This window comes from Carassius auratus, unplaced genomic scaffold (assembly GCF_003368295.1).
Source record: "Carassius auratus strain Wakin unplaced genomic scaffold, ASM336829v1 scaf_tig00027369, whole genome shotgun sequence".
In the NCBI taxonomy this organism is placed as follows: Eukaryota; Metazoa; Chordata; class Actinopteri; order Cypriniformes; family Cyprinidae; genus Carassius; species Carassius auratus.
In genome coordinates, this window is record NW_020525587.1 from 23,021 (window position 1) to 46,532 (window position 23,512).

At 37.2% G+C, this 23,512-nt stretch overlaps 1 protein-coding gene across 1 annotated transcript in view; it reads right to left on the reverse strand.

The window, feature by feature from the left end:
- The window catches only part of LOC113079214 (rho GTPase-activating protein 32-like), a gene marked incomplete at its 3' end in the record, with an annotated part of 58,905 nt that overhangs the window by 22,716 nt on the left and 12,677 nt on the right, over positions 1 to 23,512 (reverse strand). Inside the window, 1 exon segment of the mRNA XM_026251432.1 lies at positions 3,371 to 3,457. Coding sequence (XP_026107217.1) covers positions 3,371 to 3,457 — 87 coding nt within the window.

Sequence of the window (23,512 nt, forward strand, 5' to 3'; positions counted from 1 at the left end):
AAAATATCCAGGTAAAAAATATATATTTCAGATTCCTACTTTTCAAGGGCCCTCTCTTCCTTTGGGGCCCTGGTAATGAGTACTGGTTTTACCCCCAGTCCGACCCTGGGAGCTAAACTTGGATAAACAAACAAAGTTTGGAACTGTAAAGTCAAATAATGTTTAAGTACTTTATTTTTTGTTGACATTATATCTGTGGTCAAAAATGTATATGACTATGCCTAATTGGCACAGTGCACAGACACACGCAAAGCTCGGGATATGGCAAATGCGCGCAGCAAAGCTAGAATGGATACGTTTGGCTCTACTGGACATGCGCACATAAATACAGCGATATTTTTGTCATACTGTACTAGTGCTTGCATAGACTAGTCGAGCTCTGTCTGAAACAATCGACTACTCCAGCATGCATTAACCATAATGCATACAAAGTGTTTGCAAGTACGACGTGAATTTTAGAATTACAATATTGCGTGGAGCTGTTACTATATGACCTTATCTATGTTGCATGTAAAAATAAAATATGTAATGTATTAATTAGGGTTGTGCCTGAAGCCGAATACCTTATTCGGAATGGCATGGATAATGGCTTAAAAAACGAATAACGCTCAAGGAATAATTCTGCCTGAATACTCGGCTAAAGCTGACAGAGTCTGGTGTTTGCTAGATAACAGTTGAGCCAGGGGACCAGCACCAGAAGTGAATGAATGTAAACTTTATGAGTAAAAAGAGCGCAAATGAAACACCGCATTGTTGTCGCCTCTCTGTGCATCTCTCAGAAATCAGAGCGTTGCAAGAGTAATTTTACCTATAATAATACATAATAGCTACACGTTATATTATTTGTATATATTTAAAAGGCAAATATTGAAAGCTTAGGCTACCATGATACGAATGAATGGAATAAGCACAGCGCGCTCACCAATCAAACAGCAGCATTGCGCATCTCAGTCTCTCAAAAACCTAACCAGTTATCTCTCAATAGTAGGCTAATAATCAGCTTCGATACGGATACATTGTCTACTTGTCCTACATGTTTGCATATTTACCTTTTGCTGGTTTGCGCGGCACACACACATCTGTTAAGTGAAGTTCATTAACATTAAGACTCGCTCAAAGTGTTCTGCGTAATGAAAATGTGTGCATTAAATGGTTTCAGTCGTGTTCAAATGATCACTAAACGTTTGTCATGACATCTCTCTGCTTGCATGATAAATATTATTTTAGAAATTAATAATTATTTCAGTTTAACACGACATACTTGTTCAGTGATAACTACAAAAAATATACATTAAAAGTCATAACAGTCTTATCAAGTAACTGTACGATGTTGTATCCGAATGCAGATAGAAAAAATTTTGTGATTGTTACAGATACAAATACTGGCTGTTACATGAAAATGTAAATATGTAATGTCATAATTATAAAGTTTTTAAAATGTACATATGTAATTGTTGCATAAGGCTATACATTAATACGCGTTTATTGATAAAAAAAAAAAAAAATATTTAATGTGTTTTCATTTACAATAGCATGAACCACGAGTATAGCCGAGTAACTCAAGCATTTTTTATTTAAAAAATCGACTAGTAGAAATCAGTAGTCTTGCAACCCCTATACTGTACAACAATAATTAGTTTTTCGTTATTGTACAGGATACGTTTAAGGCTATCTAGGTGTAGACGTAAATAAAACACAATCTAACAGGTAGAAAATTAAATTAGAAACATCTAAACTTTTCAGGTCGCAGTAAGTGCACCACTGGTCATGCACATCCTTTCCCGGAACAATACTGAAAGCTAAGATGGAGAGACAGATGATCATAGCTGAACAAGGATAGCCATTTTTTAAATGAATCTATTAGCAGAGCTACTGCAAGTGATTTTAAGTGCTGGAATTCCATTTATTTTTTTTTCTGAAACTTCTGTGTCATCATGGAGAGCGGGTCATGGTTGCCCAGCAACAGCAGACGCCACTGGAGCGCAAACGCAGATTACAGAGTGCTTTGGAAATAAGGAGAGCGGTGCGCCTAGCGTTTTCAATACGTTTTCAGTCGCGACATCATGCAAATGTGGTTTTGTTTTGAAGGAGAAACTTTTTATTTAATTTTTTTGCTGGACTCGGTCGAGACCAACTAGAAGACTTGGCGAGTCCAATGGCCAAGTCTGAGACAAGTCCGAGTGCAAATGCAACGAGTCCGAGACAAGTCCGAGACGACAGAAAAATGTCTCGAGTCCGGACTCGAGTCCAAGACCGGACTCGAGTACTACAGCCCTAATTGACAATTATTTAGATTCCAGTGGAGCACATGCAACTATTGCCCATAATAGTAATGGGTGTATTGTATTGTGAAATCAGTATTGTGAATCAATTTATGACAACACCCTTTTTAAAAAAATTAACCTTTTCTCTCTCTTTTGGAATATCTGCACTTTCCCCTTAATTTCTTGAGTCTCCGAGCCACAGATCCCATATTCACAGTAAATGGAAAACCTCAGTGTCTTTATTTTGACCTAAACACATCTCTCTGAATCAGAGCTAGGGAAAAAAGACATTTAAAAAAATGCTAGTGTACTAGTGCGCACAAAGTGAAAACAAACAGTTTTTCAGCCTTCCTACTTCCAATGCATTTCATAGGGTACCGAGTAGTACATTTGTTAGGGAAAAACTGCCTAGTAGAGACTAGAACTAAAGTGCTTTTCCCGTGTGTCTGATCTCTGTCCATTCAGATGGCTCCTGGCCAAATCTGAACCCTCAGTCATTAACATTTTTATTTTCTCCTTTATAAACAAACAAGAGCAGTGCTGTGGGTTTGGACATCTTCTCACACACCAGGATGGAATGAGGTTTCAACACACAAACCAAGACTTCAGATATTTTTCCACTGACTTTTCAACCAGAGCTGCCAGTGCTCAAATCAAGTGCACAAGCAGCCAGCTGCTTGAATTCTGCACTAAATTTAAAGGGACAGTTCACTTAATGAAAACAATCAATTTTCATTTTTCTTTGCTTTAAGAAGCTTTTTTTGCCTATTTTTCTTACTTTTGTAAAACAAGGACAGCTAACATTTTGTAGCAACCAACTAAAGCCAAAAAGTAGGAGGTCTACATTACAAATTTATAAGCAACAGCTCATAGTTGGGCTTAATTTACAGCTTTACAGGGGCATCTCAAGCAGATGATGACCACTCTCTTACATTTGCAGATTGTTACTAGATTCTGCTAGACTTTTAGACTTTTAAATTTGGTAATCTAAAAAGCAGTGCTCAATGGGCGAGACATTGATAAAATCCTGCAAGATGGAATGAAACGCACAAAAATGCTTATGTGTGTGTGCACAGACAAAAAATATACAAGATATTCTATCTTACCTGACAGTAGATCTGAACCAAATACACAGGCTCTTTTGACTCCAGGCCATTCCGTGTCAATTCAGTCTGTTCATCTGCGAGGGTTAACTGTAGAGAAAGAGATGATGAAAGAAGGGATGAACAGAAAGTACAGTGCACTTTCTTTTTTTAATGTGATCTGTAGCGTTGGTGCTATCAGTGGATAAATGACTAGCAGCGAAGCGTCTCTCTGTATTCAGGTGCAAAAGATGATTCCTCGGGTTAGAAGAGGTGTTAAATGATTTGTCACCAGATGGAGCATATTGCCCACATATTATGAATAATAAATACTGAAGCACAGAAAGTGAATCCAATGACAGACGACGCACAGACTGAACCATGCATGAAAAGCAGTCACTGATATTCTGATTAAATTTCTTCAGTCCATCCTAGCTTTTAGAGGATAATAATTTCTAAGGCTTCATATTAATTGAAACATCACATGGAATATTCATCAATATTTAATATTATAGTATATTGCATTATATATACAAATAATAACAACTCTTATTAATATTACCATCATCAACATCAATAAAGTACTATGACTAACTTATATCATTCATATAAAACATCCTCTTACCATGCTCAGCATATATTAACTCAGATATTACCCATTACATCATCTCAGGCTGTTCACACAATGACTCTGTGTAAGCACGCGTGTGTGTGTGTGTGTGTGTGTGTGAATGTCTCCACTGTTATGTGTTGTGTGAGTGACTAATTTCTGTTACTCATTTGAGTTTGTTCATACTGTGAGATGGGTGATGACCTCAGCGAGAGACACACAAACATAAAAAAAAAACAAAAAAAAACTTTGCCTCGCCAAAGACAAACGTTGACTACATCTCGGTCAAGCGCAGCTAGTAACCCACAATAAAACACACATTATCATGCAGAAATCTTCTATACTAGACTTACATTGAAAACTGCATTAAAAGAGTAACAGAACAGTCAATATTTCCGTTTTTTTTTTTTTTTTTATAAGAGCAGCAGCTACTTGGACTCGAGTCGGTAGAAAAAGCACTGAGCTGTAAATCTTGATAGAGCGTATAAAAGTTTGCATCCAGGTGGATCCACTGAAATAATTTAATCATTTACACAAAATTTCCCTCAAGATCAATAGAGTGTTTCTATATCTCCATCCATCCAGTTAAACAGCTTGAGAGAATGAGGTTTACACAGGCAGCAATAAATATGAGAGTGGAAGAACAAAAAGTGACAACTCTCTCTAACCACATTGTATTTGTTTACAACTGATATTATCATCCTTTTCAGGTGATCTAATCACAAGTTTTCAGGCAAGGCAGCGTCAGTGAAAAGGTTGAGATATTAAACCCTTGGTTTTGTGGAATGATTGCATGTAATGTTCTATGCTGTTGTTCAGGACTCATTTACATTACAAATGTGGTCACATACATTTCTGATTAAATTACAAAATGATTTGCACTCATACACACCTGTATACTTGCAGTATGTTAGCGCCATCGTTTTTATTGGTTCAATGCAACACTATACAGTCATTTTGACCAGAAAAGTTGTCTATGAACAGTCTCCATTTTATGCCTAAATGATCCAATCCATGTAAATAGTACTAAATGTTTCTTTAAATAAGAAAAAGATTATGTGAATACTGAAATCTGCAGTCCCATCTCACTAATATAACTGTGCGGCAGTGTTAATTATACTTGAGTTCAGAAAGCAGCCGCTAGGTTGTATTCCTGTTACGATGAGTGAAAGCTTAGTGGCACTTCACTCTTTAGAGCAAGAGGATTATGCCCTTAAATAAGGCAGGGTTACAGAGAGCTGTGAAGTATTAAATATCTGTCTCAGTGAGTGTGCGAGTGAAACTTTAGATGTCTTAACAATACCACATGAAGGCCCGGCTGAGCCATGGTCGAAGATTTCTGTTCATTCCACATCCCTACAAGTGAAAAGTGAAATCTAACACTGACACTCTGACGCGAGCAAAGAAACAGAACTCTCACCAGCGAGGTCTATTTGAGAAGAGTGGGAAGAGGTTAGAGAGAAGCACAACCAGGTGTACGTGAAGTTTGAAAGCTGTGGGCTTCAGTAAGGTCCGGTGAGCCAATGCAGCTCATTGGAAAACACTGGGTAACGTGAGAAATAATGACCCAGTTAAAAGCAATAACAACAGCCTGCCAGTGCTGAGAGAAAGAGAGGTATCCCCGCCAGCAGTGCCAGGAAAATCAACTCAGATGGGCTTCCAGACCAAAATAGTTAGGGAAACTTACTTTAGCAGTGACCACAAAGGGTTTTAAAAATGAAGTCCAATGGGACGTAGACAAAATCATTTGCAGCAGTTATCAGTGATCCTTGGCGGTACAGAACGTTCAAACTCCATTGTTTGGTGGAGCCCTTATGGAAAGCATCTAGATTTAGCGGGATTCTTCAGCTAATCATTTTCAAGCACTGACAGGCATGAAAGATATTAAAGCACTCTGGGTGCTCAGGAGGCATGGAGCTCATTGCAAGAGCTGTTACAGAAATCCATTAGGGGTGTAAATCTCCATAGTGCATGGTTACGCAGCACTGATCTGAAGAACAAAGCATAAAGTCAACGGCCCTATACTAGTAATACTTGAAAACATTAGGTATCTCCTAAAAGCATATCTGCAGCCTTTAATAATTCCTTACATTTATATAGCGCTTTTCTAGGCACTCAAAGCGCTTTAAGTGTAAACAAAGAGAGATTAAAGTGAAGGTATGATCAAAAGGAAAAAGAAAATGGTGGGAAATTAAAACAAGCAGTCAGCAAGAGGGGCAAAGACAACTTACAGAGGTACAACATCCCGTCTGATTAACGCAGCATCTTTTGTTCACCCCGAGATTCCGGCTGCACACTCGAAGCTTAATTCAGAAGCCTAAACATTCAAGGATTCCCACCTTCAACGTCCATCAGTCAAGCATGTGTGAGAGAAACACCCGTTGTTTTGTCCGGCACAAATTCACTCAGCAGAACACAGATGTCAGTTGAGTTTCCCACCCCCTCTGGTGCGCCGTCCCTTCTGAGTTGTTGTGAAGCACGAGGACTGAGGTTTCTCCTTTGGTGCATTCCTGCAAACTCTTACACAGAGTGGAGCACTGGCTGGACGGTTTTTTGCAAAATTACAGTTTCCCGAGATTTCATTGTAGTTTGGTTTTTAAAAGTTTTGATGAGATGTTTTGGTCCTTCTCACTCCGTGTTATTTGCAATTCCTCAATATCCGAGCACACTCATTGCATGCTTAGTTTGGTGGCCAAGAGTGGTTTGGAAAACACATAGAAGAAAAAAGGATGATGAAAAAAGCTCTTCTCCCTTTGCATCTGTTGTGGTGTGCTTTTACTACAGTCTCTCGTTTTCTCCAGACTCTATTGGTCTCCCACCGCTCCCAACCCCCAGCACCTCCCCCCTTAACTAGCTTTCAATGGTACAGTCCCTGGGACAAAGCACAGGGCTGGCGAGCCAAAAAAAACAGTAGGGAGAGCTGTGAAGAGGGGATTGTCCTTGTAGGAACACAGAGCGGTTCTCCAGCATGTGCCCTTCACTCTTCATCCCGATCCTTTGGGGACCAGCGCAGTCCAGAGCGATAGGAACAGAAGTGACAGAGAAAAATGTTAGTGCAGCAGTGAGAAGGTCTGGAGAATTCTTAATGAACGACAAAGGGTGCTCAAGGCAGCAGGGCTGTATTGTCTAATAATCACACAATTGTAGTAGCACAAAAGACAAAGAGATGAAACAAAGAGACTCCATATGCCTCATACTTTGGCAGGGGGTGTGTTCTGTTCAGAGCCATTTATAATGACCTAATTATCATGTTCATTGATGAAGACAATAAGGTCAGGTCAGGATGGTCAACCGGTTCAACAACTGACTATTCAGTTAGTGGGGCTGATCAGTTTAATGCTGCTTATTAAAGGGATAGTTCATCCAAAAAAGAAAATTTACTCACACTCATGTCATTCTAAACCTATAAGACTTTCTTCTGCGCAACACAAAAAATGATAATATTTAATGTTTCTAGTGCTTTTGTACATAAAATGAAAGCAGATGTGGTCCAAAACTTTGGAACCAACTGACATTCATTGCATGAACAAAAATTACAGCAGGTTTAGACACGAGTTGTAGTTAACTTTCATTATCGGGTGAACTATGCCTTTAATATTTTAATAGTGGTTAAAGAGAATGAATTTAAAATTGCAACTTCTTGGATGAGATTTCAGTATGTTGGAATTTGTATTTCTAAATACGTTCCATTTTAATTCCATTGATTTTGCCAAACTTGCCAAAATTTACCACATAAACAATACATTAAACAATTATTGTCAGACTCCTGTGAGCAATGTTCATGTTATTATGCATCATTTAATTGCTTGTTTGTGAGAATGATGGTAATTTTGAAAAACAAAAAGTTGTTGTATATGCTGAATGTGTCAGCTGACTGATTGTAAGGCTGCACTTCATGTTCATATCCATAACAAATGTGCCCACTCTGTTTCTGTTGGACATGCCTTATTATATAGCGTTTACTTACCACCAACCAACTACTCACCTGGTACGTCAGACAAACGATTCAATGTGTCTAAATGTTCATTTATAATCAAGCTAGAGTGGGCCAGTTGTTTCATGATTACAATGTATACATGCTGGACAAAGCCAACCTATATTGAACTAAAGTGTTCACAATTTTTTTTTTTTTTTTAAGAGCTTTAGTCTGACAGAAATCAAATAGTTTATGTAAATGTATTTACTGATTAGTCAGTTCTGAAGGTTTAAACCGACTTCTAATTCAAGGTCTAATAGTGACAGATAGTGCCCAAATCTCTGCCCCATGTGATCTCATGGGTACTGAAGATAAGACATGGCCTAAGGCAGTGACTGTGACAGAAGTACAAGAAAACACAAACAAATACATAGATACATGTAACATTTTTAGCTGTAAATCAGTCCAGGGGACAGAGGAAAGCAATGGGCCACTCCAAATGACATCACTTGTGCCATCACAGCACATCTGAGGGTGATTAAAAAGATTTTCCAGGAGTGTTGTGAAATGCGGCAGCCAACCACAAAGAACACAAGAGGAATCCAAAAGTCCTGCTATTCGTCCTGCAGAAATGAGAAATCCTTCCCTGGAGTCCTACTCGCTCAGAAACACATGGCTCCCTCAGTTTGTTTGACGAGTTTGGGGAGGGAGGCTGGCTGGTATCAATTGTGTTTAGATGATTTCATGGAGGTGGAAGAGGTCACGCAGACCAAAACAAATACGAGACCTCGGGGACTTTAAAATGCCTTGGCTTAAATCTATGATACATTACGTGCCATTTGCTAGGATAACAAAGTGTGTTCCAGCAAGATTACAAACACATATGATGTAAGTCAATAAATGAATCACTCTCCTGAGAAAAATCGGCAAAGTTACACAACAATGACCTTTAAAAGGAACAGAACTGTGTTCTCACTGAATAAAGAAACGCCAAGTCATATAATTATTCAGTTACTCATTTATGTGTCTGGATTAGCTGCAATAGAGCATTCTTAAGGGTGGACACATTCCAGGAGAAAGATTTAACACCCTCAAGCATCCAGTTCAATAACAAGTCCAGAGTGAATTTGGAAAATACACATTCCTAAAACCGAGAGGAATGAATTACGGATGGGACAGGATTAGTCAGTAAAGGAGGCATCGGTTTGATGTATTCTACAGTATTTATTTTAACATCAACATCTACAACAGCACATAATGGTTAAGAATTATTATTATTATAATCAACATTCAATCATTATTAATCTAATATAATATCCAGAATTCTGCTATTTCATGGTAAAAGCCTCTCTGACGGGGCCACAAAAACAGGTTCTGCATCTTTGAATTTCAGCAAAGCTCAAAAGAACCTTGTACAGTACAACATTTTCAGGATTACAAAGATACACACTGTGTTCCTAACATCTCTCAATTCATCCCCTTGAAAGAGTCATCAGCCAACATCAAAGCACCATTTTTGTAACTAATTTTCCACCCTCAATACATTTCAAATTCGTATTAGACCTCAAAATTGCCTTCTGTTATAATGCATAAGTGTTCGTTTTGTGCAATAAAAGCTTTTATTAATTTTACAGATGTATTTGCAGAATCTGAATATATCAGTTATTCTACAAGGTCTTTTGTTAGACATTCACTTGATGCTAAGAAACACATCTGATTCACAAACAGATTCTGGAGGCCAAAGGGGCAACATGAACCTTGGAGCAGGACACTGCATCATCCACTGGATACATTAAAAACAAGACTCTCTCTCTGAACAACTATGCACATATAAAATTATAATCCAATAGTGACCTAGTTCATTCAGATTTGCCTGAACAGTGGCTGGGCTTCGTGCCAGCTTTGCCAGGGCAAATACTTTATATCATTCTACAAATCACGCTTTGAGAGGACACTCAAGGAAAAGGGAGGTGACTGAGGTGAATGAGTCTTTGAAACTGGTCAGGAAACTGTACCATATTCTGTAGCCAGATAAGAACACTTCACATTATAGAATAATGATACAAACAAAACATTACCATGTTGGAAAAAATGGATGGCTTTGGATGTGGAGGTAAGAGCTAGTCTGTGCGTATAAAATGGTCTTCCCACGCTCTCCAACCCATGGGGTGTGAAATGAGTGGTATTTTTAATGGACTACAGTGTTTGTGTTTCTAAGTGCAGGTGCCAACAGAGCAATTGTGGAGTGTGCCATTGTTTCATTGCAGAGGAGGGACCCAGATACAGCAATGCCTCAGAGGCTGACATAACTGAGTAAAGTAGATCTGACAGGATTTAAAGTGGACAGGAAATTGAAGTGGATAACATTCAAGCACATGGAAGAGGGTAAAAAACTAGAACTATAAATATCCTTATAAAATTACTACAAACATTAAATCTAATAAAAAATCCAGTCAAACCTCATTCATGTGCATGGGGCACACTAATCTAAAGAATCTAGTCAGATGTTGGATGACCTGACATGGTAAAGCTTAATTTTTCAGCTGCATTACTCCAGTCTTCAGTGTCACATGACTCTTCAGAAATCATTCTAATATGCCGATTTGTCTTTTTTCGCTGCTTAAGATTTTCAGTGGAGACCATGATAAAAAAAAAAAAAAAATTCTGACATCAAACCTTTAAAGTAGAATCAAGGTTTTGATAGTTTGAGCATTGAAGCTTTAATTAATAAGCTGTGCTTTTGCTGTTAAGCATTTTCAACAATAAAACTATCAGTTACTTTAAATTCATCCCATTTAAGGTATTACATGGAGTTCAGTGTAGCCTAATTTGTGTTTCGGACATACCTAAATGAACTCCATCGCTAACTTTTAAAACATACAAGCGAAGCATCAAATAAAAGCTATTTTCCAAAGAACACCTGGAACTAAAAAACTTAATGTCTATTAAAAAGCATTAAAATCTTTCTGGAACAGTCCTGCAGCATTTTTGATTTAGGCTAGTTTGTCAGCTCAGCCCTCAGACATAAAAAAAAGTGCTTGCACACCAAAAATGCATTATACTGCACAGATCTATAACAGAGCCAACTCAGCAGCTTATAAGCTCTTACAGCATGGTTTCTGTAAATGAGGTCCACAGCGGTACAAGAGCAGAAGCTGTCAGAACAGTACATGGTGGGACACAGGTACAGCAGCGTGAGGCTTTGCCAAACATGTATAATGTTTGTATGCAGTAGGGATGCATCAATCCGATACTCAGTATCGGTATCAGCTCCGATACTGCCATTTTCTGTCAGATCGGGTATCAGTCAGATGAGACCGATCCAAATCCAATATAGTGCGTATACTATTCTGTGTTATTGTTAAGGGGGGGGGGGGGGGTGAAATGCTTGTTTTCACTCAATATCCTGTTAATCTTCAGTATATATAGAGTAGTACTGCATCATTATCGTGAGGGAAAAACCATCATCCAAAACAAACCATGGCTTACAGTCAGATTCAGCCGTTTATTTATGATCCAGAATCAGATCCAGAGGTTGAAACTGAACGAGAGCAGCAGCAACGACTCGCTCCGAGCGGGGCTCAAACCGGTGTCTCCGGCATGGGAGGGGACGCACTAACAAGGAGGCAGAGATATTTTAAGCAGTTTTACTTACCGCCTGCGGTTCCAACACATGATCGTGACCCTTTTTCGTTGGGATTGCATCATCCTTAAGAAATAAACTATACGCAAATCTGTCGTCAAATCTGTTTGTAAAACAAGCATCTTAGAAATGCAGGGAACATACAAAAACACTTGCACAACTCCGTTGATGCTCTGTAAAAATAAACTCCATCCACTGGTCCCTTAATGCTCTTTTTTTTTTGGTAATCTGTGCAGGGTTGTCTTGCCCTGGCAACCAAAAACACACTTCTTTTGTGACATTTTGCGACGCTCTCGCTCTGATCAGTAAAGTCTGTTGTGCTCTCAGTGCTGTGCTATACGGGCCCTCAGGACCCATATAAGGAAATTCCGCTCCATCTAATGTCACACAGAGCCATACTCAAAAAAAACTTTCCGAAACTTGTGACAAACCGGAAGGAGTATTTTGGGAACAAAATACTCCTTCAAACATACAACTTAATTTTTTAAACTTTGTCCATGTTTAGCATGGGAATCCAACTCTTTAACAGTGTAAAAAACTCAGTATGCATGAAATAGCATTTCACCCCCCCTTTAAGTCCCACAAAAGGCACAAAAACATTATAAAGCACCAAAATGTTTCAGATGTTCTGAAAAAGTTCCATAGTTTAATATGAAGTGAAGATAGAATATTTAAGTCAAGCTGGTGTAAACTCTTCTCCCCGCTGCATCTGTCTGTCATCCTCCATTCAGGATTCAAACTGCGTGTTGCATTCGGTAACTACAGTGAAAACCATGAAACTTTCTTCAAGAGCGCACAATAAATGAGACTTTAAAACTTCCTATTTTATAGGAAAGGCTCTATAAAATATTGCACATATATAATACACTACACAGCAATATCGCTGCCCTTTTTATGCGGAGCATCAACCTACAGAAGTATAGAAATTCTACATTGATTTAAAAAAAAAAAAACTGTGCTGGGATCGGAATTGGCTGATACTCTTTTGGTGTCAGATCGGTTCTGAAAAAATGCTATCGTTGCATCCCAAGTAAGCAGCCTGCATGGCCAGCATTTCCACAGATAGAAAGAGATTGCATGAAGCTGTTTAAAGCTGCTTAAAGGGGTCCTATTATGCTTTTTCACTTTTCCAACTTTAGTTAGTCTGTAATGTTGCTGTTTGAGCATAAAAAGATCTGTAAAGTTACAAAGCTCAAAGTCCAATTCAAAAGAAGATATTTTATTTAACAGAAATCACTTTTCAAAAACTACAACGAACGACTGACTACATACTTTTTTGGACTACATGCATATCTTCTGGGATTTGTGATATAACAAATACAGACGAATGGGAAGAGACCTGGTTGCCTTTATTTGATGCAGGAACTATTCCAGCCGTTCATGCCAGACTGGGTTGAGAGGTTTTGTAATAACGTAAAAATGTGAAAATGTAAGTGTTTTTCAAAAAACCTAGTATGAGAGCCTGTTCTAGTACACCCCCAAAACAAAATCAAGACTCTGTAATAGAGCATAATAGGACCCCGTTTAAGCAATGCTGAAATGAAGGTTAAGAGACTGCAGCGAGTGAATGGGGTAGCCTGATGCTCAACAGAGAAGTTCTTCAGTAAATGGCCAGTTTCTAAGAGTGCGGTCATTTGTAAGAGCGTTTTGATTCCTGAATCACCATTGTTTATTTGTAGAGGGCATGGGGCGGGGACAGAGGGAGATTGGCAGGGCAGTCAAGTTCCCCTCCTCCAAGGTCTATTTCACATGTCATTTCCTCCTGATATCTCTACCCCACAATACCAGCTGAGACATTTTGTCATTAACAAGAATACTTGGGTCAACTGACAGACATGATTTATGTGGCCACGCATGAACACACCGATAGATACACATGCACACTGTGGTCTGAGATGTTCTGATGGGGGGGGGGGGAGACCACATAGGACATCATGTCTCGGCTGTGCGCGACTCTGGGATTTATGCATCCAAATCGCTGACTTGGCAACTGTCCTGCAAAAAAGTTACAAATATAAATAAAAAGCACAGCTTACATCAAAATGTAATGCAAGTTCTCATAGCCAAGAGCTTGCCAAACATTAAATGTCACAATCTGCTTTCAGCTTCACAGGGTCTTTATACAGTATTTACTGCTCCCTACACAATAAGCAATGGATCTGTTCACTTCACTCCAAACTGTTTAACTCCATAAGTTCACCTCAATTTAAACAATTATTGTTAATTTAAGCTTTCCATTCATCAAAGAAGCCTGAAAAAAATGCATCACCTTCCAACAAAAATATTAAGCTGCACAACTGTTATCAACATGTCTAATAATAAATGTTACTTAATCACCAAATTAACATATTTTTTTTTATTATTTCTGAAGGGTCATGTGACATTAAAGACTGCAGTGATGTTGAAAATTGAGCTTTGCCAAAACACAAATAAAATATGTTCAAATATATTAATATAAAGTGGTTATTTCAAATAGTAACATTTCACTATATTACTGTTATTACTGTATTTTTGATCAAATAAATGTAACCTTGATTAATAAAAGGGCCTTCAAAAACAGTAGTGTATGTATTGCAGTCTTTAATTTGATACACTTAAAATTTTTTAAAAATTATTATTTGGGTAACTTACAATACTGTACAGAGATGGTGTGCAATGAATGGTTGGTAAATTTCCATTTGCATCTCATGGGTAGTGATATACTGATGCACAGATGCCTGTGTTTTCAACATATATGCTCCTAGAGCTTTAGTTTCTCACTTAAAATGGTTGATTAACCTGTGGATTACATTTCACAGGGCACTAATGAAAGATCTGTATGCACTCACAATCTGGCAACTAATCAATTTACCATTAAACAGGGTATTCTAAGATGTGCCAACATGCATAAATGTCTGTTCAAAGAAGTAAAACAAGAAATTATTTTGTAAGAGAGAGCCTGCAAATATCAGACACCAAAGGAATTGGAAAGACAGCCGTGCATTAAACAACGAAGAACTGAACTGGTGGAGTGTTCATGTGTGGAAATGAACTCCTGGAAAAGATTAGTTTTATGCTGCAATACAAAATTTAGATACTTCATCATCTAGGAGGCAGAATTAAACCAAATTACTTCCTCTGCCTCATAAATCAGAATAGCAATGTTAACAAAGCAGATGCTATTTCCTGTAACTTTCCCATCAAGCATCAGATGGTGCTGATCAACACATCAATATTGCCCTAAAAATAAACAGCTGACCAGCCCAAAGCAGGAAGAGGATCCAAGCTTTCATGGTCTGTGGTGGGAATGGGAATCAAGCAGAGACAGTGTGAGACAGAGAAATTAATAAAGGGGCAAGAAAGGGGAGGAGAAAGTGGCTTTATTTTATTTCAGTTCATTCCAGAGATCTTAGTTGCAAAAACAACTATCACCCACTCTTTATTAAACTAGCTGATTTGATAAAGTGTGTCATGTTCTAGACTTGCTGTTATGCTGCATGACTCCACTTCAGATTTACATCGAGGGCACGAGAATGCATTCAGGTGAATGTGATGGCTGAACAGTGACAGCAGCCATACTGGCCTGTATGACCTGTGGGTCAGAGGCTGTATCTCTGCTCCATGCTGCCTAACAGCTCAGGAATAAATGTGTCGTGCACCAGCTGAGGGGTAAGAGCATTTGACTTTCTCCACAGGCAATATAAATGATATATAAAAATAAATTAAGAGATGTGAAGATAGATTGCTAGATAGAAACAGAGGGTAAAAAATAATAGCCAGGCTGTAGAAAGTAATTAATACAGCCTGAGACAGAGCTGCAAATAGTATAGGACTGAGAAGCACACAAGACTGATTTATCATATCTTGGTAAAAAATGTAAGAGGATGAGAGTGAAAAAAAAAAAAAGTGTTTTGCATCTGCAGAAAAAAACAGCTTCTGATGGTAGCTGGTTTGACATATGGTCTAGCTAGTCAAAACTGGCCTTTACCAGGTCTTAGCAGGTTCACTTGCTGGAAGACCTGTAATAGGCTGAGCTAGTTAACTAGTTAGTTGGATTTCTTGAAAAGGTAGTATGACCAGGTTTCTTTCAGCAGAAGATAATTTTAGCCCTAAGTTGGGATGCACAATATTAAAATCTGGACCGATAATGTATTTTACTTAGAGATGCAACGATTGTAATTTTCTTGGCTGATTCTGATTTCCAATTTTTTGTACGTGTGACCAACCGATACCGATGTTTGAGGAAAAGATTATATTTGCATAATAAAATAAATTATTAACCAATACAATTCCCCCAATCTGGACTCAGTTACAGATGTAATCTCACTTAAATAACTTTCGAAATAAAGTGCTCTGTGACTGGAAAGAGGTAGAAATGAGTTACTTTTATAACAAAACGGATGTCATTTTCAACTATGCTTATAAATCGTCTTTTTTATCAATGTGTCATTTTTCACATCAAATTTTTACATTGTTTCAATTCATTTAGAATAGAATAATAAGAAACAGTTAAGTTGTTACCATTCAAATTAAATCAGTATCATAATTTTTCATTGAAGGAAAAATAAGCTAGTTTTTTTTTTTTTTTTTTAAGGACCAAGTGGTGAGCGGCAGACAGTGAGCCTTTGTTTGATCAATTTAGCCTTAAATCATCACGCCTTGCCTAAAATACAATCTATAGATTTAAAAGAGTCTTAACATTGAATACAGCATCATTTTTGCTCATAAAGGTAAGATTAATACATAATTTCTAACTGTAAAGGGTCTACTTTTATTTGTGTGCACTCACAATATCAACAAAACATTGTGCTTTTATAAAATAAAAAACAGGAGCGCTTCACAAAAATGAACTGATACTCAGCGAATAAAAAAAAAACTTAAACTCTTTCATTACAATCATAATCCGTACAATCAATTATTTTAAATGCTAGAAGAGAATTAAGGCAGTACAGCATATAAAAAAAACTGTTCATTTGAAAATTTGGTAATTTAGCACATATTAAATTAATATTTAGTTAGTTATTTTAAACAACAATATTAAGTGACCAAGTAAGTAAAAGGATTTCCAAATCCATGCAGCATACAAAATACTTCTTGGTTAGAGTCTAACCAAGACTATTTTATATTCTAAAAATGCAGCAGGTTTAGCTCTTTTGAGACAACCAAGCATACATTATAAAGAAAGGCATGATGGACCACGGTGAATGCTGGGCATTGAGCACATTCTCTGGCAGAGGACCGACCCAATGAAAGCTCTGGGTTGGGGGGTCATATATCCAGAGAGTATACCGAGTAGCTATATGAGCCTGGAGCAGAAAATGGGGGAAGGGACAGTGGCACACTAAAACCACGACCACTGCCTTTACTCATTCACCAGCAGGGACTGTTTACTATGGAAAGTATTTCCTCTGGTACCAGTCTCAGAACAGCAACAGGTGAATTTAAGACATATCTGTATTGGAATCTAATTAGTGCTTTTGTCTTCAACTGGCTGTGGTGAGGGCATGGTGCCAGTTACCACACAATGCGGTACAGTGCTGAGCAATGGCAACGAAAGGAACCAGAAGACAAACCTTCCATTGTGTGATAACATAAACCAACAGACAATTGGCCACCGTATCCAACAACACAATTAAGATGTCAAATGCAAAGTCACGTCCAGAGCTTTAAACCACATCCGTATAATGTCAAGCAACATAAGCAGTAAGAGGCAATGTACAGCAATGAAACAGTAATAAAATCAATGAGTGATGCTACAGACAAAATGCCATGTGGGCAATGCAGCAATTATTGCTTAACCTTTAGCAGTGGGGCACAGCACAACATCGTAACATGAAAAAAAGGATATTTGTTTTGATATTTGCTAAAGATTACATTTTAAAATGTCTAAAGATCAACTTAAAGTGATCAGTTAGATGAGGGCAAAGGTCAATGCAAAAATTGGGGAAATGAGCATGTAATTACATATGGGATATTAACCCTCTGGAGTCTAAGGGTATTTATGGGGCCTGGAGAAGTTTTGTCATGCCCTGAAATTTGGACTGGGCTATAATAATATGTGAGCATCATGTATGTACATGATTGTAATTTAGAGAATTTTTTTTTATGTGTGGTTAGTGAAAAACTAAAAATGTTAAAATCACTTGAATAAGGCCATAAAACACATACAGAATATTGGGTCCCAGGACGTTTGAGAACTGGAGCTTACAGCTTAGAATTTTATCTTTCTAAATTACGTGAAAATCATCTTGTTTACTTACTCACAGAAAACAATATATTGATTAAAATTTATTTAGTCTCTCATTAGACACTTTTGTTGGTAAAAGTCATATGCGAGTAGGCGTCAACTATCATGAATATCATTGTGATTTACACCTGAGAAGACAAATGCCTGCATAATGAGCTGCATAATAAGCCTTTCAGTCAGATGTGTGTCACTGAGAGGGAAGAGTTACAGGAAAGAATGTGAAGACAAAATAAATCTATATTATTTTATGTCCGTAAATATGAATATATTTAATTATCCCACAACATAATTTAATATCCACTTGGGGGAGCAGTTAAACAGTTTATTAGGAACAATCAAAGCTAACTTTCAAACAGCTTGAACTTTTTGCATCATTACTCCAGTCACACAATCCTTCAGAAATCCTTTTAACAATCAGATTTTCTACAAAAAAAAAAAAAAAAAACATTTATTGTTATTATTATTATCATTATTATTATTATTAATATTGAAAAGAGCTGAGAATATTTTTCAGTGTTTTTAGGGGGGATAAATTGAAAGAACAGCATTGTTTGTTACATTTGTTAAAGTTATCTTTATTTGTTACATTTATATTATTTACAACAAGCTTTTGAATGGTATAGTATAGGCCTATTTCACACCGTGACGTAGGCAAACCGGAAGTAGGGTAACTTATTTTCCGGTGAAAGCGCTAGCGTTCATTCGCTTGCCGAAAAATGGCGGAGACCAGAAGTAATCAGATGTGTAGTGTGCCTTTGTGTTCAAATTCAAATAAAATACAGCCTTATTTATCATTTCATAGTTTTCCCACAGACGAAAATTTTAAAAAAGCGTTGAAATTGGGCTATACGGAGAGAGGATGGGGCGATCTTTACTGTGAGGAAAGGTAGGACTTTAGTACACGGAGGATGAGGTCTGTGTCTAACCGGAGTCCGGTCGTAAAGATCCTTTTACTGTCTATGTAAAGATCTCGCACCACGAGCTGTGACTTCCAGGTTTGCTTGGAAAAGTTGCAGAGACGTTAAATCACGCGTCAAAACGGGATGTTTGTGTTGCAGAGCAGTAAATGTCAAGATGGTACAGGAGGTAGATTACGACAGCCGTCCTGTTCCAGGTGAGTGTAATGTGTTAACTAAAACAATAACTTATATTAAAAGCTTATCAGCAACTATAGACATTAATAAAATATAGTATGTTTTATTTGTATTGTTAGATGTAATGTTATACATTTAATGTAGCACATGGTAGCAGTTATGCTAACAGTCGAGCAGGTTAGTGAAGCAGTGTTTTTATACTTTTGCCATCACCCTTTTATACTGCTCTCTTTCTGGCTTAAGTTTCACAAAATTAACAAAGACAATTCAAGTCATCAATAAAATCCACACCAATGTAGGAAATAAGAGCAGTTGAACAAACACCTGTTGTACAAGCAGAATTCAAATTATTTTATAATGGTTTGTAGGTTATTTAACTTTGAATTGATGTTTTAAGCAACTGGTATATTGCATAAATGTGATAGTAACTTTTCAAATTAATAAGTTGTTTTTTATTAAAATGTTAAGTGTTTAACACAAAATAATACATGTATTGTTGTTTGTTTTACTTTAATTAGGTGCTTTTGCTGAGGCATGGGGGAAAAAAGAGCTGGAAAAAACACCTGCTAATGACATCAGCAGCATCTACACACCTGCTAATAACATCACTCTCCTCCTCACCTGCTAGTGACACCATGCTTCTCTTCACCTGCTAGTAACTTGCCTGGTTTGTGATAAGAATTTTGCTATCTTCTAGTAAGTTTCTATCTTCAAAGCTTTTGTTACCTTCTCAGCCAGGGTTTTAACCAACATTATACATATAATATTTCACATACTTCTTAGTGTGCTTTTTTTTCCTGAATTTAATGCTTAGGTTTTAGTGGAAAAATTAAAGTCATAAAATTTGAATAAAAATCTAACTATACTTATGATCTGCAATATCGTTTCAGATTCTGAACACATCAGAAAACACAAACTCCTGACATATCTTTCCAGTTTGGGGTAGGTATGTTGCAACAATATGACATTAATAACAATAAAATGTAATTAACTGAAGCATGAATTATTGGGGTAACTGCTTTTTCTTTTAATAGAACACTATAGAACTACATTTACTATAAAACAGGAACATCATTTGTTGGTACATTTTTCTTGCCTATTTTCTTCCTAGCAAAAAATATGTATGTGCCAAAGTAGAATTCATCAACGTTAGCCGTGATCTCTTTCCACACCCTCTCCACATGGAAGTCACCTCTTGTACTTGTCACAAGATCACACCAGGTTAGCTAAGCCAGTAACCATCAGCTGACCAGGGAATGCCAATTGTGTGTTTCTTTCTCAGTTTTGCATGGCCCCCAACAAACACAATGTGGGATGCCTCTCTGCTTTCTTTCACATCAGGGCACTTAACCTCTACCAGGCCACAGAGAGGTTCTTCATTTGGGTCCACCACTTTGCCATCTGCACCAAGGTGTGGAGCATCAGGGTGAATGATGAGACCAGATGGAAGAACGTTAACGTCAGGTCTCCTCATAGCGGTGAAGAACCTCTGGCTCAAGTTTCAATCCTCTACACATCGCTCTCTAGAGACCCCGACAGATGTTTACACACACTTTTTAATTTAAGAAATAAATGCATTTAACCTGCAATTACAAATGCATAATGTTTTGATGTTTTAATCCCAAAATGTTGAATACTGATATTTGAAATGATAAAAAAATGTGCTTTAAGATGTGAAATTAAAAACACCGATATCTAGACAATCATGAATTGTAACATCACTTCTTTCAATGTTTTTACTATACAGGTGATATGGAATTTGTTTAAATTGTGTTAAATTTTTGTGAAAAGTATTACATGTTTATATGAAATGCTTATACAAAATAAATATGTAGTTAATTTTAAAGTAAATCTACATTTCTTGCTTTCATACATGAAAAATCTGCCTGGTAGATTTCTGCCATTTACTGGAAAACATTTAGAATTACAATTTTAAACAAAAGCACTATATGAACATTGAGTGATTTTATTACACTAATATACAATCAGACATCCCAATTTCTGTTTTGGTAAAGTTATTAAGTGTCATGTCATTTAGAAGAAGGGAACACTTCGTTTTTTTTGTGTGTTTTTTATTTTATTTTATTTGGGGTCCTGAAATACCCTGAACACTGCACAGAGGTTAAGATGACCATTGCTACATAAATAAATTAAAAACTGAAACTCATCCTATTTTGTTTTAATTCTTCCTTACTAAATTACACAGTTACTGATGTTATGGACTGTGGGATTACTAACAGGCTACATTGGAAACCATTTTGTGATAAAAAAAAATAAAAATGAATAATTAAACTAAATCCTGTTTGTATTTACCTCAAGCTCATGTGGTTCTTCACGCTTTCTTAACCTATGGCCTTAATTACCACTTTCCCTGCAATAATATTTGAGTCTGAAGTGTGTCCAAACACACACATATAGTTAACAAGAAGTAAGATTTTATTAAACCGATTTGAAAATAATCCATAAAAGTAAATTAATTCTAAAATCATTATCATTGCAGCTGGCTTATTATACATAACGTTACCTTGATAATCAAACGTAAATTGTTCCAAAAATAATTTGTAGCCTTCGTCCAACATGGATCTAGTCACATCTCCCTGAAAATCATTAAAAAAAATTAACAACATATGCAATTCGGCGTTTTGGCAGATAATTTGACAGCTGGGAGAAAACAAGCTGTTCGCAATCCATTATCCTAATGAGTAGCGATCGTAGCACTGGCGCGACCATATATATATATATATATATATATATATCTCTACACACATATACATAAAGTACATTAATGATAGGAAGATTCACTGATTCACACCAGTACATTTGCAACAATAAAAACAGATTTATATATAATTTATTTATGACCAAATATCTGTGTCCAATATTTTATATATAGATTGATTTTTCCTCTCTAAACTGTTTCTCAAGTGCGTTCTAGCTCTCATCACCGCTGTTGCTGTCGGAATCTGACAAATCACAACACTACGGAGACCCGAGGTCTGTTTCATGAAAGACACTAAGAAAAGCGGGGTTTGAAACAACCTACCAAAAACTGCATTCTAAAGCGGCTCCATAAACGAAAATTTTATTCACACAATCTCACTAATTTGTGCACGCTTATTCTTAAGTAGCCCTTCATAATTGATCCACCATTTCAAATAAATAATTTCATAGCAAATAAATTTGTGCTGTTTAATGCATTTGAGATGTGTTTTCTTCAGTGCATAACTGAATTTCATATGTATATCATATATTCATCTGTAAATGATAAAAAGTAATGCAAATATATCCATTTTGCTGTCAGGAGTGGGCGAGGATTACCTGAGTTAATGAGCACTGCTGCGCACATGCGAACTAAACAGACGGAGTGCAATGGAATAGCAGCACAATAGTTCTGAGTAAAATATAAATTTTGCTAAAATATTTTTCCTTGGACATTAAATGTGTCTTTTGTAGAATTCTAAACCTACATATAAATGTATTTTATGATAGCAGTAACTGTAAAGGGACTATTGTAATGGGTAAATCAAATATAAGCTATTTCCATCGCATCATATTGCACTGAATCGCATTTGTGTTGAATTGAATCTAATCGTAATGGGGTGACTCATGGCATCGGTAGCTGCATCATATGTATCTTTAATGTATCGTATTGTTGGCTATGCATCAAGATGTGCATCTCATAGGCCTCATTATGGAGATGCACGTCCCTAAAATACATATAAAAATCACTGATAACTGGTATGGACAACATGCAGAGAAACTCAGTCATTCTGCTGCTCTTTTGGGAGTATCAGTCAAGTGATCTGCCTGTAATTACAAACCATTCATAAATCACCAGCAGAAGGATGACATCTAGGGTTCTAGTAGGAAAACACCAAACATGGCTGATGTTCCCGTGCCAGCTGTTGTTGTACAACCACAGGCTCATTCATTCAGGGCTGCAGGACTTCTCTGGGTTTAGATGTTTTGTGCATAAACCATGATTATGTAGCAGAGAAAAAAGAATTATTGATGTTCTTCATCGTCGCCATGGTACCCTGCTGATGGGCTGCAAACAGGTAAAAGCAGTAAGCTGCCGCCCTCTACTGGACACCAGCACAGGCTACAATCTGAGGTATCTATTTGATGGTTTACGCATGTTGTACCTACAATAATCCATAAACAGTAATACAGAAATATAGATGCTGCAGCATCTGAATGTGAAATAGCTGTCTCATATTTTGGCTTTCCCAGGGCGATTCCTCCAAAAGCAGGATTACTATTCAGTGTAAAGGCCCCCGAAGAAACCACTGCTTCACTCCCTCCCAATTGTCTTGCCCTCAACACCATGCCAATCTATTTTCTCATTCTGTGAGCGCTCCATTATACCCTTAATCCCAAACACAGAGGCACAGAGATTTCCCGACATTGTCACAGCACCCCACCTCCTGTCCCTACACAACAAGGCACTATTCAGCATTCCCACCAATCCTTTTAGGCTTTCACTGAGCTTTGATACAGTTTATAATGAGAAATGTAAAATATGTGAAAGGGAACAGCAATTCTGAAAAGACACTGAAGAAGCTGAACCTATTCACCTAGTCTGAAATACAGATAAGTAAAGGTTTTTTTTACCACTTCAAAAGATGAATGTCGAAAGTAGGATTGGGTACAGTGGGCATTATGTACAATTGTGTC